Genomic DNA, 19,110 nt, shown 5'->3' with positions numbered 1-19,110 from the left:
AAATTTTTATGTTCAATACTGTTATATACTGTTGTGGTGGGTTGACCCTGGCTGAACGCCAGGTGCCCACCAAGCTGCTCTATCACTCCCCTCCTCAGCTGGACAGGAGAGAGAAAATATGACGAAAGGCTCGTGGGTCGAGATAAGGACAGGGAGATCACTCAGCAATTAACGCTATGGGCAAAACAGACTCGACTTGGGGAAATTAATTTATTACCAATCAAATGAGAGTAGGGTAATGAGAAAATAAAAACCAAATCTTAAAACAACTTCCCCCCACCCCTCCTTTTTTCCCGGGCTCAACTTCACTCCTACATTCTCTACCTCCTCCACCCGAGCGGCACAGGGGGACAGGAATGGGGGTTGTGGTCAGTTCATCGCTCATCGTTTCTGCCACTCCTTCCTCCTCAGGGGGAGGACTCCTCACACTCTTCCCCTGCTCCAGCATAGGGTCCCTCCCACGGGAGACAGTCCTCCACGAACTTCTCCAAAGTGAGTCCTTCCCATGCACTGCAGTTCTTCACGAACTGCTCCAGCATGGGTCCTTTCCACAGGGTGCAGTCCTTCATGAACAGACTGCTCCAGTGTGGGTCACCCATGGGGTCACAGGTCCTGTCAGCAAACCTGCTCCAGCTTGGGTTCCTCTCCGCAGAGCCAAAGGTCCTGCCAGCACGGGCTTCTCACGGGGTCACAGCATCCTTTGGGTGTATCCACCTGCTCCAGCGTGGGGTCCTCCATGGGCTGCATGTGGATATCTGCTCCAGCGTGGGGTCCTCCATGGGCTGCATGTGGATATCTGCTCCAGCGTGGGGTCCTCCATGGGCTGCATGTGGATATCTTCTCCAGCGTGGGGTCCTCCATGGGCTGCATGTGGATATCTGCTCCAGCGTGGGGTCCTCCATGGGCTGCATGTGGATATCTGCTCCACCGTGGACCTCCATGGGCTGCAGGGGCACAGCCTGCCTCACCATTGTCTTCACCGTGGGCTGCAGGGGAATCTCTGCTCCAGTGCCTGGAGCACCTCATCCCCCTCCTTCTTCACTGACCTTGATGTCTGCAGGGTTGTTTCTCTCACATATTCTCACTCCTCTCTCCGCTTATGTTGGTTCCCCATTTTGTTTTTTCCCCCTTCTTAAATATGTTATCACAGAGGCACTACCACTGTCGCTGATCGGCTCAGCCTTGGCCAGCGACAGGTCCGTCTTGGAGCCATCTGGCCTTGGCTCTTATGGACATGGGGGAAGCTTCTAGCAGCTTCTCACAGAAGCCACCCCTGTAGCCCCCCCACTACCAAAACCTTGCCACGCAAACCCAATACAGCTGTACAATACTGTTATAACAAGTTAACATGTAGATGATTATAGCATTTCCTACAAAATATTTTATTCTGTTACAGACAGAATAAATTAAAGAGATTGCAACATAGAAGTATTATTCATTTTGAGAATATTTTTTCTTGAACATGTAAGATAATTCATCAAAATTCAACCTCTTAAGATGCTAGTTTTACTTGTCAGTGAGGAGGCATTTATTGCAAAAGGATTCCTCAACAATACAAAGATTTGATCCAATGTTCTAATGTGCTATTAGAGAATAAGACATTTTGCAAATACGTGATATTTTTTAATATGGAAAACATATAAAATGTATTAAAAATTTGTGATTTTAACTTTCTGAGAGTTTTGTGAAATGTCCTGATATAAAATACCTACTGGGCTTTTTCCACTTCCTTTAAATGGTATGTTTGAGTCAAATATTTTTGGAAATTTCTGTACTTAATTTTTATTTGACTTTGCCTTTTATAATTTATGGAATTTCTTGTTACAATTTTAAAAGTTACGTCTTTAGGGATGGAGCACCTCATCTGTATATATGTTTAAAATATGTTTCAGAAACTTATTCTTGTCAAATTTCAAAAAAATATTTTGAAAATAACTTTCCCGTGGACAGTTATGACTAGGATCTGTGTCATTCTAAAGAAATCCAGAGATGTGCAATTAGCATAAATTTTTTTCTAAACTTTATTAGTTGTTTCAATTTTAATGAAGTTCTTGTCCTTAAATAGTTTCCAAAACCATTTCATAGAATCATTTATGTTGGAAAAGACCCTTAAAAGCATCAAGTCTAATCATCAACCTAACACTGCCAAAACCACCACTAAACCATGTCCCTAAGCACCACATCTACACATCTTTTAAATACCTCCAGGGATGGTGACAACCACTTCCCTGGGCAGCCTGTTTCAATGCTTGACAACCCTTTCAGTGAATAAATTTTTCCTAACATCCAATCTAAACCTCCCCTTGTGCAACTTGAGGCCATTTCCTCTTGTCCTATCACTGACCCCCACCTCTCTACGACCTCCTTTCAGGTAGTTGTAGAGAGCAATAAGGTCTCCCCTCAGACTCCTTTTCTCCAGACTGAACAACCCCAGTTCCCTCAACCACTCCTCATAAGACTTGTTCTCCAGACCCCTCACCAGCTTTGTTGCCCTTCTCTGGACCTGCTCCAGCATCTCAATGTCTTTCTTGTAGTGAGGGGCCCAAAACTGAACACAGTATTTCAAGTTGTTTTTGAAAAGTTACATAGTAGGATAACATATCATAATTTGAAATTTGCAAAGTAGCTACATAGAATAGTCTAATTTTTTAACCAGTACTGTATCTTTGACATGCTGCATCTTTGACATGCTGCAGTCATAGCTGAAGTGCCAGACCCCTCAGCTCTCCAGGGAGGGAGTAGGAATTTGGTGACTTCAATGTCCCAAAAGGGACATTGATCCCACTGTGATGGCTTATAAGTGATGTAGACACGTTCAAAATAGGAAGAATGATAATTACAGGCCTTAAGGATATTCCTATCCATAAATAGTGCTGCTTTTTCCATCCTCATTTAGAATTACGAATGAGGAAGTGAATGACAGAGAGGTCGGAGTCCTCCTGTCCTGCCTGGACTGGACTTGTTGAGGCACGAGGGCATATGATGTAGTGCACGTTTCTATTCAACAGACTGAGTCTTATGCATGGGTTCTTGTGCCCTGAAGGGGGCATCGGCACGGCTGACAGCACCTACAGTGGCACTTCCCTATATGCTTCAAAAAGTTAGAGCAGTCCTCTGGCATTATGACATGTGTCGTGTGTGGTGTACTCTGAACATTAAACTGATGAAAGAGATACATGCATCTTTCACGTTAAATGACTGGCCGGATTTTAGGAACTTGTAGTTTTTTGTTAATTAGCACCCAGAATGCTTTATAGAGAGACATGGAATCATACAATCTTTTAAAATCTACGCTTGTTTCCATTAGTAACTGATGCGTACCAGTATTAGAGGTTTAAATTTAAGTCTATGTGGTAGCAGGCTCTTTAGACTTTCTAACCCCCTCCCACTGCATATTTTTCCTTTCTTCCCAGTAGGAGAAATTCCTCTCAGGATGACTACCTGTGCTTTCGTGCAGTAATGTCATCAGCAGGATGAAAGAGAAGACCAGAATTATCTAATCTTCATCAGTTTCAGTCTCCTGATGCTGTGCTGCCAGAAAAAATGTGTTTGTTAGGATCATAGAGGTGTTTGTCCTGGGTAGTGCCTTTATGGCTCTCCTGAAAGGAGCACAAATGAAAAAATTGGACTACTGAGAGAAGCTAGGACAAATAATGATGCCACTGTTGCCCAATCACAGTTATTATTTTTGCTGAGTGCTGAAAAGAAGGTGAGATCTTCAGGGTATTTTATTTAACTGGAAAAGGAAACATTTATAGATTCCAGATATGTTTGATAATAAGTTAGCTATCAAGCAGTATTTACAGATAACGTCCAGTTCAGAAAAAAAATATAAATCTTTACTTAGGAAAATAGTTAAACACATGCTTATCTTTAATAAAAAGTACAGTTTTGGGCTGTGGCCAAAATAGATCTCTCAAATAATTATACAGTCTGCTTGAATGGAGAACAGCCTACAAAGATATGTATATATATAAAAATAATCTGATAATTGTTTGCAGGATACATTAGACTTTACTTTCTACTGAGTTGCATATTTCCCTTTTTGAGGAGTCTTATTTTTTCAATTAGAGTTTTGTATTTACATATTATGTTATGAAGAGTGTGAGATGGAGGAAATTGAAATTTCTATGAATTCTTAATGTTTCAGGTATGGTTGAAAAAATTAAATTGAAGCTTTGACTTGACATCTCTCTTCTTGAGATGTCACTGTATTAGGACAGCTGTACATAGTAGACAGTTTTTGTAGAACATCTCAAATTAAAGTGGAGATAAAAAGAAATAAAGTTAATTTGAATTCATCTACCCTTTCATCTGTACAAAGTGATTTATTAATGCATGGCTTGTTTTCTCCAGATCGCTACAATTTCTCCAGGGATGGCATCATGTGAAAACAGTCTAAATACATTGAGATATGCAAATAGGTATGGAAAATGTTATTGCTTATAGCTATACTGGCTTTTGATCACTGATGTTTGGAATACTGTTGTTCCATGATGTATAATTATTTTAACTACTTGAATAATTTTAGCATACTTGCATTTCTTAATAAGATTAAAACTAAAATACTGATTACTGATTCAGGCTCACATTTAATTTAACTTGTTACTTTTTAAAACCATTACGAGAGAATCAATAGAAACTGCATTTAAGACATTATCCAGAGATGGATATAGTGTGGATTGCAAGGAATCTGGGAGATGCCCCTATTAGTTTTGTCCCTGCTCTGGAGGCATCACCTCTTGCATTAGGGGTAGTCGGTTTTCATGATGATTCCCTGGAGTGTTAGCTTAAATACCTTTCTGCAATGGGATTTTTCATCACCTTGGTGGAATTGCATTCAGTTGCCAGCCTGTTTCTTTTATATATATGATAAAGCATATCGTATCATATATAGATCTATCTCAACTGGTTTATTCTTATGAAAATTCTGCGGTTGCTCTGGCCCAAATTTTATACTTCCCAACTTCAGGCAAATATCTGAGACCCCTAAGTAAAGAGTCAGTTAATCCAACAGTGACGTTATAATCAGCGTAGAGAAATTAGTGCCTCCAGAGGTTGATGCAGCACCTCTGAGACTTGTACTGCTCTAAAAGTGTTCGTCTCTTCAGTGAGTGAGAAAGGAGCCTTCCCCAGCTGCAGTTCTCCTTAGTTTAATGTCTGTGGAGATGGCGTCCTGCATGTGTCTGTAGTCAGACCTGCGACCCAGACACCCGCCCCGCCCTCCCCCCGGCTTTGCTCCAAAGAACAAACAAGCTTCTGTGCCATCAGAAATCCTGGTTTTGCCAGAAGAGGCTACCACCTAGTGGCCTGCTTGCCCCAGTGAAAGATAGGGCAGAACCACGTTTCTCCTGCTTGGCTGGGCACCTCCCCCCGGCCAGTCGCTAATTGGGCACAAAGGGCTGCTAGGGAAGCTTACCGATTGGTATAGGAATGTCTTTGTGTTTGGATCAAGGGAGTTAGTAGCAAATCTGCCTGGCTTGGACCAGTCTATGTGATTTCCTTCCTGGTCCCCTACTATTCCCCATCTGCTCCCCTGCTTACAGTAACATAATGAAGGATGTTACACTCATTGGATCAAGACTCATTGGATCTTTCTATCCCTTATAGAATATGCATTGCTGAAGTGACTCCAGAAAAAGACACTGCAAAACAAATTAAATACCTATTTCTACTATACTAAATTATTGTGCTGAAACTGTTTCTTCCCCTTGGTGTTAAATTTGTATGTTGTTATGGAGTAAATGACTATCACTGTAAAGTAGCTTCATGTGTTTTGTGTAGTGTTTTAATTTTTTCTAGCAATATATCATTTTCATAGTACGATTAGTTTTTAGGTGCTGAATACCAGTGTCTGTGCAGCGTAAGACGGGGGCAGTATAGAATTTAAAGTATTGTAGTGGTTTGATAAGTTAAAAGGAGCAGTTTAATGGAATATTGAACGTAGAGCAAATTTTATTAACTGCGCAAACTGAAATCTGGAATTACTCTTCTGAAAACATTGCTATTATAGTCTCCTGCAAATTAGCAGCACTGATTTTGTTCAATTTTGTTAGTGATCTGTAACTCTATTTGCAGAAGGTTTAAATATATCAACACTCTTACTTGTCTTTTAATATAAAAGTAATTTTATTGTTAAACTATTAAAGAAGAATGCTAAACAAAGAGTTGTCGTTTTAACTGTGTTTACGAAAACATTTTCTTTTAATTTGCTGCTGTATTTTGCTGCTGCAGAGTAAAGGAATTTGGAATTAGTCCTTCAGACATTCCCTTCTCACAGGGTAGTGGCAGTCGCTCTGATCTCTCTCCTTCCTATGAGTATGACAACTTTTCTCCTTCAGTGACCAGGTCTACTTCATTCTATACATGGAATCTTTACTTTTAAGTTTTCTTTTTGGCAATGTAATTTTACAGACCAACTTTTCATTAGTCCCCTTGCCTTGAGTCACGCATACTTTGTTTTTATTTTGTTTGGCAGGTGATGGTTCTGCATGATCTGCAATCATCTTGCCACTATTTTGTTCACCCTCCTTAAACATCCACACTCCACACTGTATCCAGGCTTGCTAGTTTCCTTCATACATTTTTAAAAAAATGGTGATGTCACCTTTGTACACTTAGTGGACCAAATCTGACAAGTTTGTGTTTAGGATAATTTGAATATGTCTGATTAAAAAAGAAAACAATTTTAATACATATATCTTTTTTAAAACTTTTAATCACTCTGAAGATGAATGAAATAGTTTCCATTGTAGTAAATATGTGCTACTTGAAAAAAAAATTCCCTTTAAAAAATGAAAAATTTGTTCTAAAACTTGCATAGTTGCAGACTTCAATGTGTCTGTTTCATAAATGTTCTTTTAAATGGGCTTTTTTTGGACAGAATCATTATCAGTCTTTTAAACTATTTACATGCTGCAAGAGCCTAACATTTTAATAAGATATTTTCACCTTTGAAATTATTTTAATTAAAGTATCTATTAATTCTCTGGGATACTTGGTTGCATATTATTATTTTCTTCAGAATTCTTGGTGGATTTGCTTATAACAGCTAGTGGGGTACTGATTAACTAATTTTTTTAAAGCACAATTGTGTGCACAGAAAAAGAAAGATGGTCAGGTTTAGAGTGCTGAATGAGCTTTCTTTCAAATATTATTCATTGTTAAGGAGTTAATATTGAGGGTTTGGAGATTTTTGCCCTCTTAACAGTTAATGAGTAGTAATATTTCAATCAAAAATTGCCTCTTGCTTGAAGATGGACTGTAATCCACCTGCAAGTAGTTGAAATTCAATGGTTCATGCTTTTTAGGAGTTGGACTAACATCTTTTTGTCACTGAAAGTACATTAAATTTGTGAAGCTGACATCATCATCCTTATTAAAGTAATTAAATTGTGCATAAACCCATAGAGCTTTATTTTTGGTTGTGACTCTTTTGCACAGGAAGTTACTAATTTACAAATTAAATATTTTCTGACTGTAGGGTGAAGGAGCTGACGGTTGATCCTAGCGCTGCAGGAGGTATCCGTCCCATTATACACCATGCTCCTAATCAGATTGATGACTTAGAGACACAGTGGGGTGTGGGGAGCTCTCCTCAGAGAGATGATCTCAAACTGCTTTGTGAACAAAACGTGAGTGGTTTACAGCATTACATGGAAAGAGATGATGATAAATACAGTGGCAGAACAAATACAGAGTAATGTGTATTTATAGCCTATTAGCAATATCATTAAGTAGATAGAGCATGCCCCTTCACCTTTTCACTTTATGGTATTATGTTCATTCCCATACACACAAAAAAAGGTTCCTTGCTGATTAGGGCTTTTAATGTCTAGGCAGGGTCTGCTCTAGGCTCTCATGGTTTTTAGTATGCATTTTTTCCAGTATAGCTTCATCTCTTACTAGCCTGGGAAATGCATCCATTTTATTTAACACTCCTCTGTTTTTGACCATTACTTTCCCTGCATGCAACACCTGTTTCAAGCGAGTTTGCCTTTCTCTGTGTTTAGAAATCTGGCTACCCATCATTCCTCTTCCCAACATCTTGATTTTCATGGAGTGAAACCCCAGAGCAATGTTTCGGAGAGCGCCACATCATGTTCCCAGGATGTCTCCCTGGGCTGCATGAGTGGAGAGCTAGGACTGAGAGGCATCTAAAGGGCATTTTTCCCTCATTGCTGATTATCAGTTCTAGTTCTGGTTCTTTAAATGTTCAACAGGGATTAAAACTTGGTTTGTGAAAATGCTGATGAAAGATAGAAAAGAAAAATCCTTACTACCCTAACTTATTTTTCTCAAGACTCTGCCTTCTCAAACACCTCTTCATGGTATTTGCTGTATTTCTCATTTTAATAACTGACTCTTCTTCCAGGACTCTATTTTATAAGAACATTCTAGTGATTCCTAGAGCTTCCCACTGACCAGTCCTTCCAGCCAGATATCCTTTCATATCATACTTTTTCAATGTTCATGTGGAATTCAATTAAGTTTTACAATGTGTTTTTAAAAAGATTTTAAAGGCATGGTATAAGGAACCATACTGTTTTGCTAAAACATTAATTGCAGACTACCTAGCGCTTTCTCCTTTGATTGTTAACTATTTATGTCTGAAGAATTCCTGTTTGTCCCAGTTTGTAAATCCATGTTGTGCATTCTTGTAATGTATTAATCACTACATACTTTTTAGATTTTTCACTTTACATTTCTTCCACTTTTTTTTCCAAAGTATTAATTTTGATTTCCTGAGATGTATTGAATGTAATTGCTGTTCTCTTTTTTGAAAATTGTTGTCTGTCTATTGCAGTATGCACAACAAAAAGCCCTGATGGAAAATGAGCTTTCTGTAGGTGTTAAAACCTACTAGAAATTAGCATTCTTCCCTCGTGACTTACTCCTCCCACTATTTTAACTTCCTTTTTTTTTCATGCAGAATATTCTGGTTTCCAGTATTCACTAGGATTAGTGGCTGGAAATTTTTAATGAATATGAATTAAATTTAACTCTGTGAACATTTTTAATTTATTGCCCTCTCCGCTCATTTTTGGAGATTTTCCTTGTTAGAAGTATTAAGTTCTATTTTTGATAGGTTCTGCTTTCTGCATATTTCTTTTCATATTCTGTGATGGGATGGATCACATTCAATATATTTCCTGTAGCCACAGTTCTTTCCAGACTAACAAGCTTAACTATTGTTTCTAGGAAGAGGAAGTTTCTCCACAGTTGTTTACTTTCCATGAAGCTGTGTCACAAATGGTAGAAATGGAAGAGCAAGTAGTAGAAGACCACAGGGCTGTCTTCCAGGTAAAAGATGGAGCTCTACTTTGTTTTATCCTAATCCAGGAATTTAGGTTTTCTCAATGAAAGTGCATACTCTTGGAAGATGTAGGATGTCATCTAGTCATTCTGCTGCTGTCAGAGATTTCTAAATTGTTTTATTATGCTAAGCCCATTGTAGCAAACAAGTAGGAACAGATGTTTAGATCCCATAACCATTAATCTTTGTCCCCATGATGAGAGAAGCATATTTTTCTAGAAATTTCCCAGAAATTTAGCAAAATTTTACTTTTCTTCCCAACAAATAGACTGTGTTCATTGTAAGAAAAATTGCTATTTTCTTTTTACTGTTTTAACTATTTACTATATTTTCTGTGTTAGTCCTTTTACAGCATTAGTGGCTTTTTTCTAGTTGCAGGGAGCTTACTCGGATTGGTCTTGAAATTTTCAATTTCACTGTCTAATCTATGCCAATATTCCTATGACAAAGCTGGCAATTAATAGTAATGTCTCTATATAATTATGTCTCTATCAGCACCATTTCTGTTTGGTCATCTCCCTCTAAGATACTGTGATACTTCGCTCAAGTATCTCCTCTAAATATCCTTCTGTGACATCTTCATCTGAGATACTGAGATCCAGAAGAAACAAATATATTTCTAACTGCCTGTTTGCTTCCTTTTTACAGATACATAAAGATTTTCACTTGCTATTAGTCAGGGTCTTTGGGAGGAATACTGCCCACACATTGTAATGCTGGAACAGCGCCACAGAGCCTTTTACATTCACAAAATAAATTGTAATAATAAGTATGAGTTACTAGTTTTCAGAAGGAAATATGAGTTGCTTCTGTTCATAACCTTAGAGCCTTTAGGCAGGCTAACTTAGTGGAACATTAATGTGTGTTCATGTAATACAATAGGATGCTAAATAACACATTTTACAACAGATGTAGAGATTTAGTTGTTATGAAACATTAGCCCTGAAGGAAAACATGCAGAAGTGTGAAAGTCTTATGCCATATGCCATAGCTGTGTCCTAATGCTTGCGACTTCTGGAGAGACAAGCTGCATTAGTTTAAGATGTTACTGCCTCTGTGTGTCCATCTGGCCTTATGCTGGAGATTACTGCTCCTTACAGCAGTCATTAGAAGGAAATGTGTCCAAGCCTCAGCTCCCTTTGTTCGCAGCATGGCTTGTTAGTTTATGCCATGGGTGGAGATGGGCTGCACCAATACAAAATCTACAAGCTGTAACATGCAGAAGTTGTCTTCTGTCAGCTTTCTCCTGGAAGCTGTTGATTCTGGGATACAAAACATTCTATCCTAACAAAAACGTCTAAAATAGATCAACTGAGGAATCATGCTCTAGAGGTGTTGGTCTTCCTTTATTTCTTGGATATATGAGTTTACATTAGATGAGATGAATCCTATCCCAATGTGAGCTCCATCTGTCCTGAAAGCCAACAAAACATACATGGGGTTTGGACTATGCTTTCAATATTATTTGGACTACTGAGCACAGAGGAAAAGATTTAATTTTAGTATTTCAGGCACAGCACGCCTAGAACTGTCAGCTGCTTGCATTTTTTTTTTTTAAATCAAAGCATTTTCAATGGGATCAGTTCTCCTGATCACAGCTTTGCATGGTTCTGTAAGCTTTAAGCTCCTAGTTGCATTCTTCTTTGCTGCAAGACTTTTTTCTTCCTCCCCCCCCCTCTTTTTTTTTGGTAATATTTGGAGTGCAAAGATGCCCAAGAGCTGCTTTAACCACTTTAACCAACTTTTACAGTACTCTTATCTGTCTGGGGAGTTAGCTCATGCAATAGAGAGCTTAAAATAACTCTTCTTTTATACAGCTTCTCTCAAAACTGGTTTTGAGTATGGACAAAATTATCTTGGCTCCTTGACTGTAGTAATGACACTGTGATTATAGTCAGTGCCAACCAGCCCATACTTAAAATTGAAGCCTGGCTTCAAAGTTTGATACCTGCCTAAGGGGACATAACCATGACGTAAAGTTACGAGTTTCTTAGCTTTACAACCACCTAATGTTCTGAATTTGAAGAAAACTGGGGTTGCTGGGGTTTATCTGTTGCTGGTATGACCATCGGAGTTAAGAAACTATGTAGAAAACACACAATTTTGCTGAATTTGGAATAAGGATTCATTTTAGGATTGAAATCTGTTATAGTGAGGTGACTAGACAGTAAAAGTGTGGTCATCTTGAGAAAAGGAGTAATTCAGCTCTTTGTCTTGAAACTTTGCTAATGTATTTAATTGTTGGGGTTTTTTTAACTTTTATCTAGGAATCTATTAGATGGCTGGAAGATGAAAAAGCTCTTCTTGAGATGACAGAAGAAGTAGACTATGATGTGGATTCTTACGCTACCCAACTTGAAGCAATTCTAGAGCAAAAAATTGATATTCTGACCGAACTTAGAGGTAGATTGCTTTTAATCACTTTTGTGTGCATTTTCATATGCCATGGAGACTTGCAGTAATAATGAGGAGAAAAAAAAGTGTGTGGTTATGTTTAGGGTCTTTTTTCACCTTATGCTGTCCTGTAATGTTCTGTGGAAGGAACGTTTATTCTGTTGCCTAAGAACAAGATAACATCTGTGTTCAGCTCATCCTAGTTTAAAGGAAGAGTCTCTGCTTTACCTCCAGAAGGTATAAATTTCATCCTGCAACTTTGTTCGTTTTTTTTTAATTTGTTCCAAAACAATAAAGGAAGGAAAAAGAAAATCCAAAAGAACTGTACGAAAAAATAAGGTAATGCAATGAGGAAAAAGTAGTAGGAACTCCCAGTTCCTGCTCTATTACACTCTGTAGCGTAGCAGGGAGCCTTCTGCTGTTTTTCAGTCTGTGCTTAAGAGTAGCATCAAGCTCTGAATAGCTTGGCTGTTAGCCTACTTTTTTCCTCAGCGGCCTTTCTGTTGTAATTTTGTCAGCCTCTCTTTTTTGAAAAACAAACTGCAGATAATTCTTAATTCCCAAAATTGACTCTTCCACTTGTCTTCTAAAATCAGCATGTCAGCTTGGTATTCAATATATATATTGAATATATATATATATTCATTCAATATATATATTGAATGAAAAATTCATGGAGATGAATTTTTCATTTCAGTTTCTGTATCTATTTGTATTACAGCAGACATGCTATACTGGTAAAAATTCAAAGGTGGGTTGTTTTTTTTTTAATCTGTGTTAGAAAACTCCTTATAAGATAAAATCTTACTTTTTACTCAGTCTGAGTATCTGCTGTAAGTTAGAAGAATACATCAAGCAAATCGGATGTGGCCTGCTTGCCTTGTAAGCATGTATTGGCACCAATATACTTTTGCAAAGAATTAGATATACATTCCTTTGCTTCTTATGGATGATGGCTTCCTCTTCAGAAAAAGACAATTTGAGACACCAGCAGTGAAAAAACAGTTTCGGTGACTCCCTGTTCTTCCAAAACTTATTAGATACTGCTTTTGAAACAAGATACTGGAGGTAAAGGATATCTAAGAGATCCTTGCATCTTTACAAGGCAGAATGATACATTTACAGCTTTACAGGAGGGAAGAACTGTTAAGTCAAAGATTCTTTCTCCCAGTAACTTCTGTGTTATGCTTATGACACATAATGGTCACTGAATATTTCAGCTTTTATTCCTGTCACTTTAGGACTGACATTTTTAGGCTGCCATTTTGGTTTCCTTCTTCCCATTCTTGGGCATATTACTGGGGAACGGGGAGGAGGGGGGAGGAATAGAAATATGAAAGAATGCCATACTTCCTTTCTCAGGTTTCTCTCATTCTTGTGCTAGTTATGATGAAACAAATGGATGATGCATTTAGCTATATACTTACAAAATTTAATCACAAAGACTTTTCATATTCATAGAAAAGTTGTCCTGCACAACATCCTTGCCTCTAAAATGGAGAGACATGGATTTGACGGGTGGACCTCTCAGTGGATAAAGAATAGGGTCGATGGTCGCACTCAGAGAGTTGTGATCAACAGCTCGATGTCCAGGTGGAGACCAGTGATGAGTGGTGCCCCTCAGGGGTCCATACTGGGATCAGTATTATTTAACATCTTTGTCGGGGACATGGACAGTGGGATTGAGGGCACCCTCAGCAAGTTTGCAGATAAAACCAAGCTGAGTGGTGTGGTTGATACTCTAGAGGGAAGGAATACCATCCAGAGGGACCTTGACAGGCTAGAGAGAAGTTAATGAAGTTCATGAAGTTCAACAAGGCCAAGTGCAAGGTCCTGCACCTGGGTTGGGGCAATCCCATACATGGGGATACAGGCTGCTGGGCGATGAGTGGTTGAGAGCAGTCCTGCAGAGAAAGACTTGGGGGTATTGGCAGATGAAAAACTGAATATGAGTCAGCAATGTGTGCTCACAGCCCAGAAAGCCAACTGCATCCTGGGCTGCATCAAAAGAAGCATGGCCAGCGGGTCGAGGGAGGTGATTCTGCCCCTCTACTCTGCTCTCGTGAGACCCCACCTGGAGTACTGAGTCCAGCTCTGGAGCCCCCAACATAAGAAGGACATGGACCTGTTGGAGTGAGTCCAGAGGAGAGCCATGAAGATGATGAGAGGGCTGGAGCACCTGTGCTATGAGGACAGGCTGAGAGAGTTGGGGTCATTCAGCCTGGAGAAGAGAAGGCTCCAGGGAGACCTTATAGCAGCCTTCCAGTACCTAAAGGGGGCCTATAGGAGAGATGGGGAGGGACTCTTTGTGAGGGAGTGTAATGATGGGACGAGGGGTAACGGTTTCAAACTGAAAGACGGGAAATTTAGATTACATATTAGGAAGAAATTCTTTACTGTGAGGGTGGTGAGACACTTGAACAGGTTTCCCAGATAAGTTGCATATGCCCCATCCTTGGAATTGTTCAAGACCAGGTTGGATGGGGCTTTGAGCAACCTGGTCTAGTGGGAGGTGTCCCTGCCCATGGCAGGGTGTTGGAACTAGATGATCTTTAATGTCCCTTCCAACCCGAACCAGTCTATGATTCTATGAAAAATTGCAGGGGAGTAGAATTTACTCTGCTGGATTTTAGAATGTACAAAAGTGACTGAGGCAGCTTCCCAGACAGAGCTCTCATGGGAGCACGTTGCTACCCAAGTGTCGGGCTGCAGGGTGTGCCCTACCCTTATGCCAGTATCAGATGGCAGCAGTGAGCATGTCTGTAGGAGGTGTGCGCAGGTAGAGGAACTCCTCTGCTTAGAGATGGAGCTCTGGGAGGAGGTAAGTAGATTGAGAACCATCAGGAAGTGTGAGAGAGGAACAGTCTGCTGGAGTCACAGCCTATCTATCTCCCCTGAACCAGGCCCAACAGGCAGAAAGGCCACATGATACAGAGGATTCCCTGTCCTCTCTCTGCCTAGCCAAACAAGGTAAGTTAGAGGATAGGGGGCTGTGGGAACATGTTCCTGCCCAGCGAAGCAGGTGTGTCTCCCCAGTAACTCCCCCACCTTCCCAGGTACCCTTAGAAAATAGGTATGAGGCTCTGCAAGGGGAACCCAATCATGACAAGAAAGATGATTCAATGTTCACGGAGGTGTTGCCAAGGTTAAGTCAAACTACACCCCTGCATCAAAACATCTTCAGTTAAGAAAAAAAGATGGGTCATTGTTGTAGGTGACTCCATCCTGAAGGGAGCATAAGGCCCGATATGCAGACCAGACCTACTTCTCAGGGAAGTCTGCTGCCTCCCTGGGGCCCAGGTTAAAGGTATAAAAAGAAAACTTCCCTCCCTGGTAAGCCTCTCAGATTATTACCCACTACTACTTTTTCAGACAGGCAGAGATGATCTGTTAAAAAGAAACCCAAGGGTGATCAAGAGAGATTTACAGGCCTCGGGATGACTGGTTAAGGGGTCAGGAGCGCAAGTAGTGTTCTCCTCTGTCATTCCAGTCACAGGGAAGGATGAGGGAAGCAACAAGAAGAGCCAGTAGATCAATACCTGGCTCTGAGCCTGCTTTCAGCGGCAGGACTTTGGTTTTTTTTGATCACAGGATGGTTTACATGACACCAGGCCTACTGGAGACAGATGGGGTACACCTGTCTCCAAAGGGGAAAAGGAGTTGCAGGCTTCATCAAACGGTCTTTAAATTAGATTTGAAGGGGGAAGGGGATGAATCCAGCAGCAGAGATGCAAGGGTCGTTGACGGGTTACAAACTATGGCTGTGCCTGGGAATGGTCAGGTAGAAGTTAAGCCACCTTCTGACAAAAAGGTGGCAGGACCAGTAGCCCAGCTGAAGTGCTTTTACACTAATGCATGCAGCATGGACAACAAACAAGAGGAGCTGGAAGCCATTGTGCAGCAGGAAAACTATGATGTAGTTGCCATCATGGAAACATGGTGGGATGACTTGCACGACTGGAGTGCTGCATTAGATGGCTACAAACTCTCCAGGAGGGACAGGCAAGGAAGGAGAGGAGGTGGGGTGGCTCTGTATGTTAGGGAGTGTTATGAATGTCAAGAACTTAATGATGGTGACAATAGGGTTGAGTGTTTATGGGTAAGAATCAGGGGGAGGGCCAACAAGGCAGATCTCATGGTGGGAGTCTGTTATAGACCACCCAACCAGGATGCAGAGGCAGATGAAATATTCTACAAGCAGCTGGGAGAAGTCTCAAGATCACTAGCCCTTGTCCTGGTGGGAGACTTCAACCTACCAGATATCAGCTGGGAACACAACACAGCTGAGAGGGAAAAGTCTAAGAGGTTCCTGGAGTGTGTTGGGGATAACTTCCTGACACAGCTGGTGAGAGAGCCAACTAGGGAAGGAGCCCTGCTGGACCTGTTGTTTGTAAACAGAGAAGGACTTGTGGGGGATGTGACAGTTGGAGGCCATCTTGGGCATAGTGATCATGAAAGGACAGAGTTTTTGATTCTCAGAGAAGCAAGGAGGGGGGTCAGCAGAACTGACACCATGGTCTTCTGGAGGGCAGACTTTGGTCTTTTCAGGAGCCTGGTTGACAGAGTCCCTTGGGAGGCAGTCCTGAAGGGCAAAGGAGTCCAGGAAGGCTGGATGTTTTTCAAGAAGGAAGTCTTAAAGGCACAGGAGCAGGCCATCCCCATGTGCTGAAAAATGAGCTGTTGGGGGAAAAAGACTGGCCTGGCTGAATAGAGAGATATAGTTGCAACTCAGGGGAAAAAAAAGGAGAGTTTATGGCCTTTGGAAGAAGGGGCAGGCCACTCAGAAAGGCTACAAAGATGTTGTGAGGCTATGTACAGAGAAAATTAGAAAGGCCAAAGCCCAACTAGAACTTAACCTGGCTTTGGATGTTAAGAACAATAAGAAAAGTTTCTATAAATTAGAATCTATGATTCTAAATACATTAGTAACAAAAGGAGGGTTAAAGAGAATCTCCATCCTTTATCAGTTGAAGGCGGTAATATAGTGGTGAAGGATGAAAGAAGGCTGAGGTACTTAATGCCGCCTTTGCCTCAGTCTTTAATAGTAGAGTTGGTTGTTCCCTGAGTACCCAGACCCCTGAGCTAGCAGATAGGGGCAGGGAGCAGAATGAAGCCTCTGTAATCCAAAGGGAGATAGTGAGGGAACTTCTCCAACACCTGGATGTACACAAGTCTATGGGGCTGGATGGGATGCACCCAAGGGTACTGAGGGAGCTGGCGGAAGTGCTCACCGAGCCACTTTCCATCATTTACCAGCAGTCCTGGCAAACCGGGGAGGACCCAGTTGACTGGCATCTAGCAAATGTGATGCCCATCCACAAGAAGGGCAGGAAGGAGGATCCAGGGAACTACAGGCCTGTCAGCCTGACCTCGGTGCTTGGGAAGGTCATGGAACAGATCATCCTGAGTGCCATTATGTGGCACATGAAGGACAACCAGGTGATCAGGCCCAGTCAGCACGGGTTCATGAAAGGCAGGTCCTCCTTGACAAACCTGATCTCCTTCTATGACAAGGCGACCCGCTTGGTGGATGAGGAAAAGGCTGTGGATGTTGTTTACCTGGATTTTAGTAAGGCCTTGGATACAGTTTCCCACAGCATTCTCGTGGAGAGGCCAATGGTATGAGGTTCCACAAGGCCAAGTGCTGGGTCCTGCACTTGGGTCACAACAACCCCATGCAGCATTACAAGCTTGGGGAAGAGTGGCTAGAGAGCTGCCTGGCAGAAAAGGACCTGGGGGTGTTGGTTGACTGCCATCTGAATATGAGCCAGCAGTGTGCCCAGGTGGCCAAGAAGGCCAACAGCATCCTGGCCTGTATCAGGAACAGTGTGGTGAGTAGGACTAGAGAAGTGATTGTCCCCCTGTACTTGGCACTGGTGAGGCCCCACCTCGAGTACTGTGTCCAGTTTTGGGCCCCTCACTACAAGAAAGACATTGAGATGCTGGAGCGGGTCCAGAGAAGAGCAACGAAGCTGATGAGGGGTCTGGAGAACAAGTCTTATGAAGAGCGGCTGAGGGAACTGGGGTTGTTTAGCCTGGAGAAAAGGAGGCTGAGGGGAGACCTTATTGCTCTCTACAACTACCTGAAAGGAGGGTGTAGAGAGGTGGGTGTCGCTCTCTTTTCCCAAGTATGATGTGATAGAAAAAGAGGAAATGGCCTCAAGTTGCACCAGGGGAGGTTTAGATTGGGTATTAGGAAAAATTTCTTCACCGAAAGGGTTGTCAAGCATTGGAACAGGCTGCCCAGGGAAGTTTTTGAGTCACCATCCCTGGAAGTATTTAAAAGAAGCGTAGGCATGGCACTTAGGGACATGGTTTAGTGGTGGTTTTGGCAGTGTTAGGTTAATGGTTGGACTTGATCTTAAATGTCTTTTCCAACCTTAATGATTCTATGATTCTGTTCTGTGATCTCACAGTTGGACAACTTGTCCAGAAGGATGCTGTGAGAGACAGTATCAAAAGCCTTACTAAAATCCAGAAAAACTACATCCACCACCTTCCCTTCATCCATTAGGTGGCTGACCTTATCAGAGAAGGATATCAAATTCATTAAAAAGGACTTTCCCTTTGTGAACCCATGTTGACTGTGCCTGATGATTGCATTATTCTTTAAATGCCTTTCAATAGCACCCAGTATAATCTTCCCCATAATTTTTCCAGGAACTGAGGTTAGACTAACAGGTCTGTAGTTTCCTGGGTCTTCCCTCACACCCTTCTTGTAGACTGGAGTAACATTGGCTAGCTTCCAGTCAGCAGCCACCTCCCCAGACTCCCAAGACCTTTGGTAGATGATCGAGAGGGGTCCTGCCATAACATCCGGTAGCTCCTTCAGTACTTTGGGATGAATCCCATCAGGCCCAATGGATTTGTGAACATTCAGCTGATACAGCTGGTCCCTTACAATTTCACTGTCCACAAATAGAAAGTCACTGTTCCCACACCCATGGTCCTCCAACTCAGGGGACCAGGCAGCCTGAGGTCTATCAGTATTATTAAAGAGTGAGGCAAAAACCACATTGAATGCCTCTACTTTTTCCTTCATCCCTATTAGTCAGATGACCATCTTCAACAAGTATCGGTCTAATGTTTTCCTTAGACCTCCTCTTGCTATTAACTTAAAAAAGCCCTTCTTGTTATCTGACACAACACCGGCCAGTTTCAACTCTGAGCTTTGGTCTTTCGTGTCTTCTCCCTGCATATACGAACCACAGCTCTGTAATCTTTCTGCGAAGCTTGACCTCACCTCCAGAGATCATACAATTTCTTTTTCCTCTTGAGCTGCACAATGCAATTGTGCAGTTTCCTAACCTATCCTGCCTAGAGACAGGGGTAGCATCTAAGAAGAGACTAAGTTGCTAAGCAACTTGTTTGTATGGTGAGTATTGAATTTAAGCTTATCT

At 41.4% G+C, this 19,110-nt stretch overlaps 1 protein-coding gene across 6 annotated transcripts in view; it reads left to right on the top strand.

The window, feature by feature from the left end:
- LOC141735510 (kinesin-like protein KIF2A) overlaps nucleotides 1-19,110 on the top strand; it is a 116,349-nt gene that overhangs the window by 94,533 nt on the left and 2,706 nt on the right. For 3 of the 6 annotated variants that reach the window (XM_074568415.1, XM_074568419.1, XM_074568417.1), the window contains 5 exons: nucleotides 4,357-4,424; nucleotides 6,235-6,348; nucleotides 7,484-7,634; nucleotides 9,202-9,303; nucleotides 11,584-11,719. In XM_074568415.1, coding sequence (XP_074424516.1) covers nucleotides 4,357-4,424; nucleotides 6,235-6,348; nucleotides 7,484-7,634; nucleotides 9,202-9,303; nucleotides 11,584-11,719 — 571 coding nt within the window. The remainder of the gene's footprint in view (nucleotides 1-4,356; nucleotides 4,425-6,234; nucleotides 6,349-7,483; nucleotides 7,635-9,201; nucleotides 9,304-11,583; nucleotides 11,720-19,110) is intronic. The other 3 variants (XM_074568418.1, XM_074568421.1, XM_074568416.1) reach the window with 2 other exon arrangements.

Source organism: Larus michahellis, chromosome W (genome assembly GCF_964199755.1).
Source record: "Larus michahellis chromosome W, bLarMic1.1, whole genome shotgun sequence".
Classification (NCBI taxonomy): domain Eukaryota; kingdom Metazoa; phylum Chordata; class Aves; order Charadriiformes; family Laridae; genus Larus; species Larus michahellis.
This window is presented reverse-complemented; position numbering and strand designations above follow the sequence as displayed.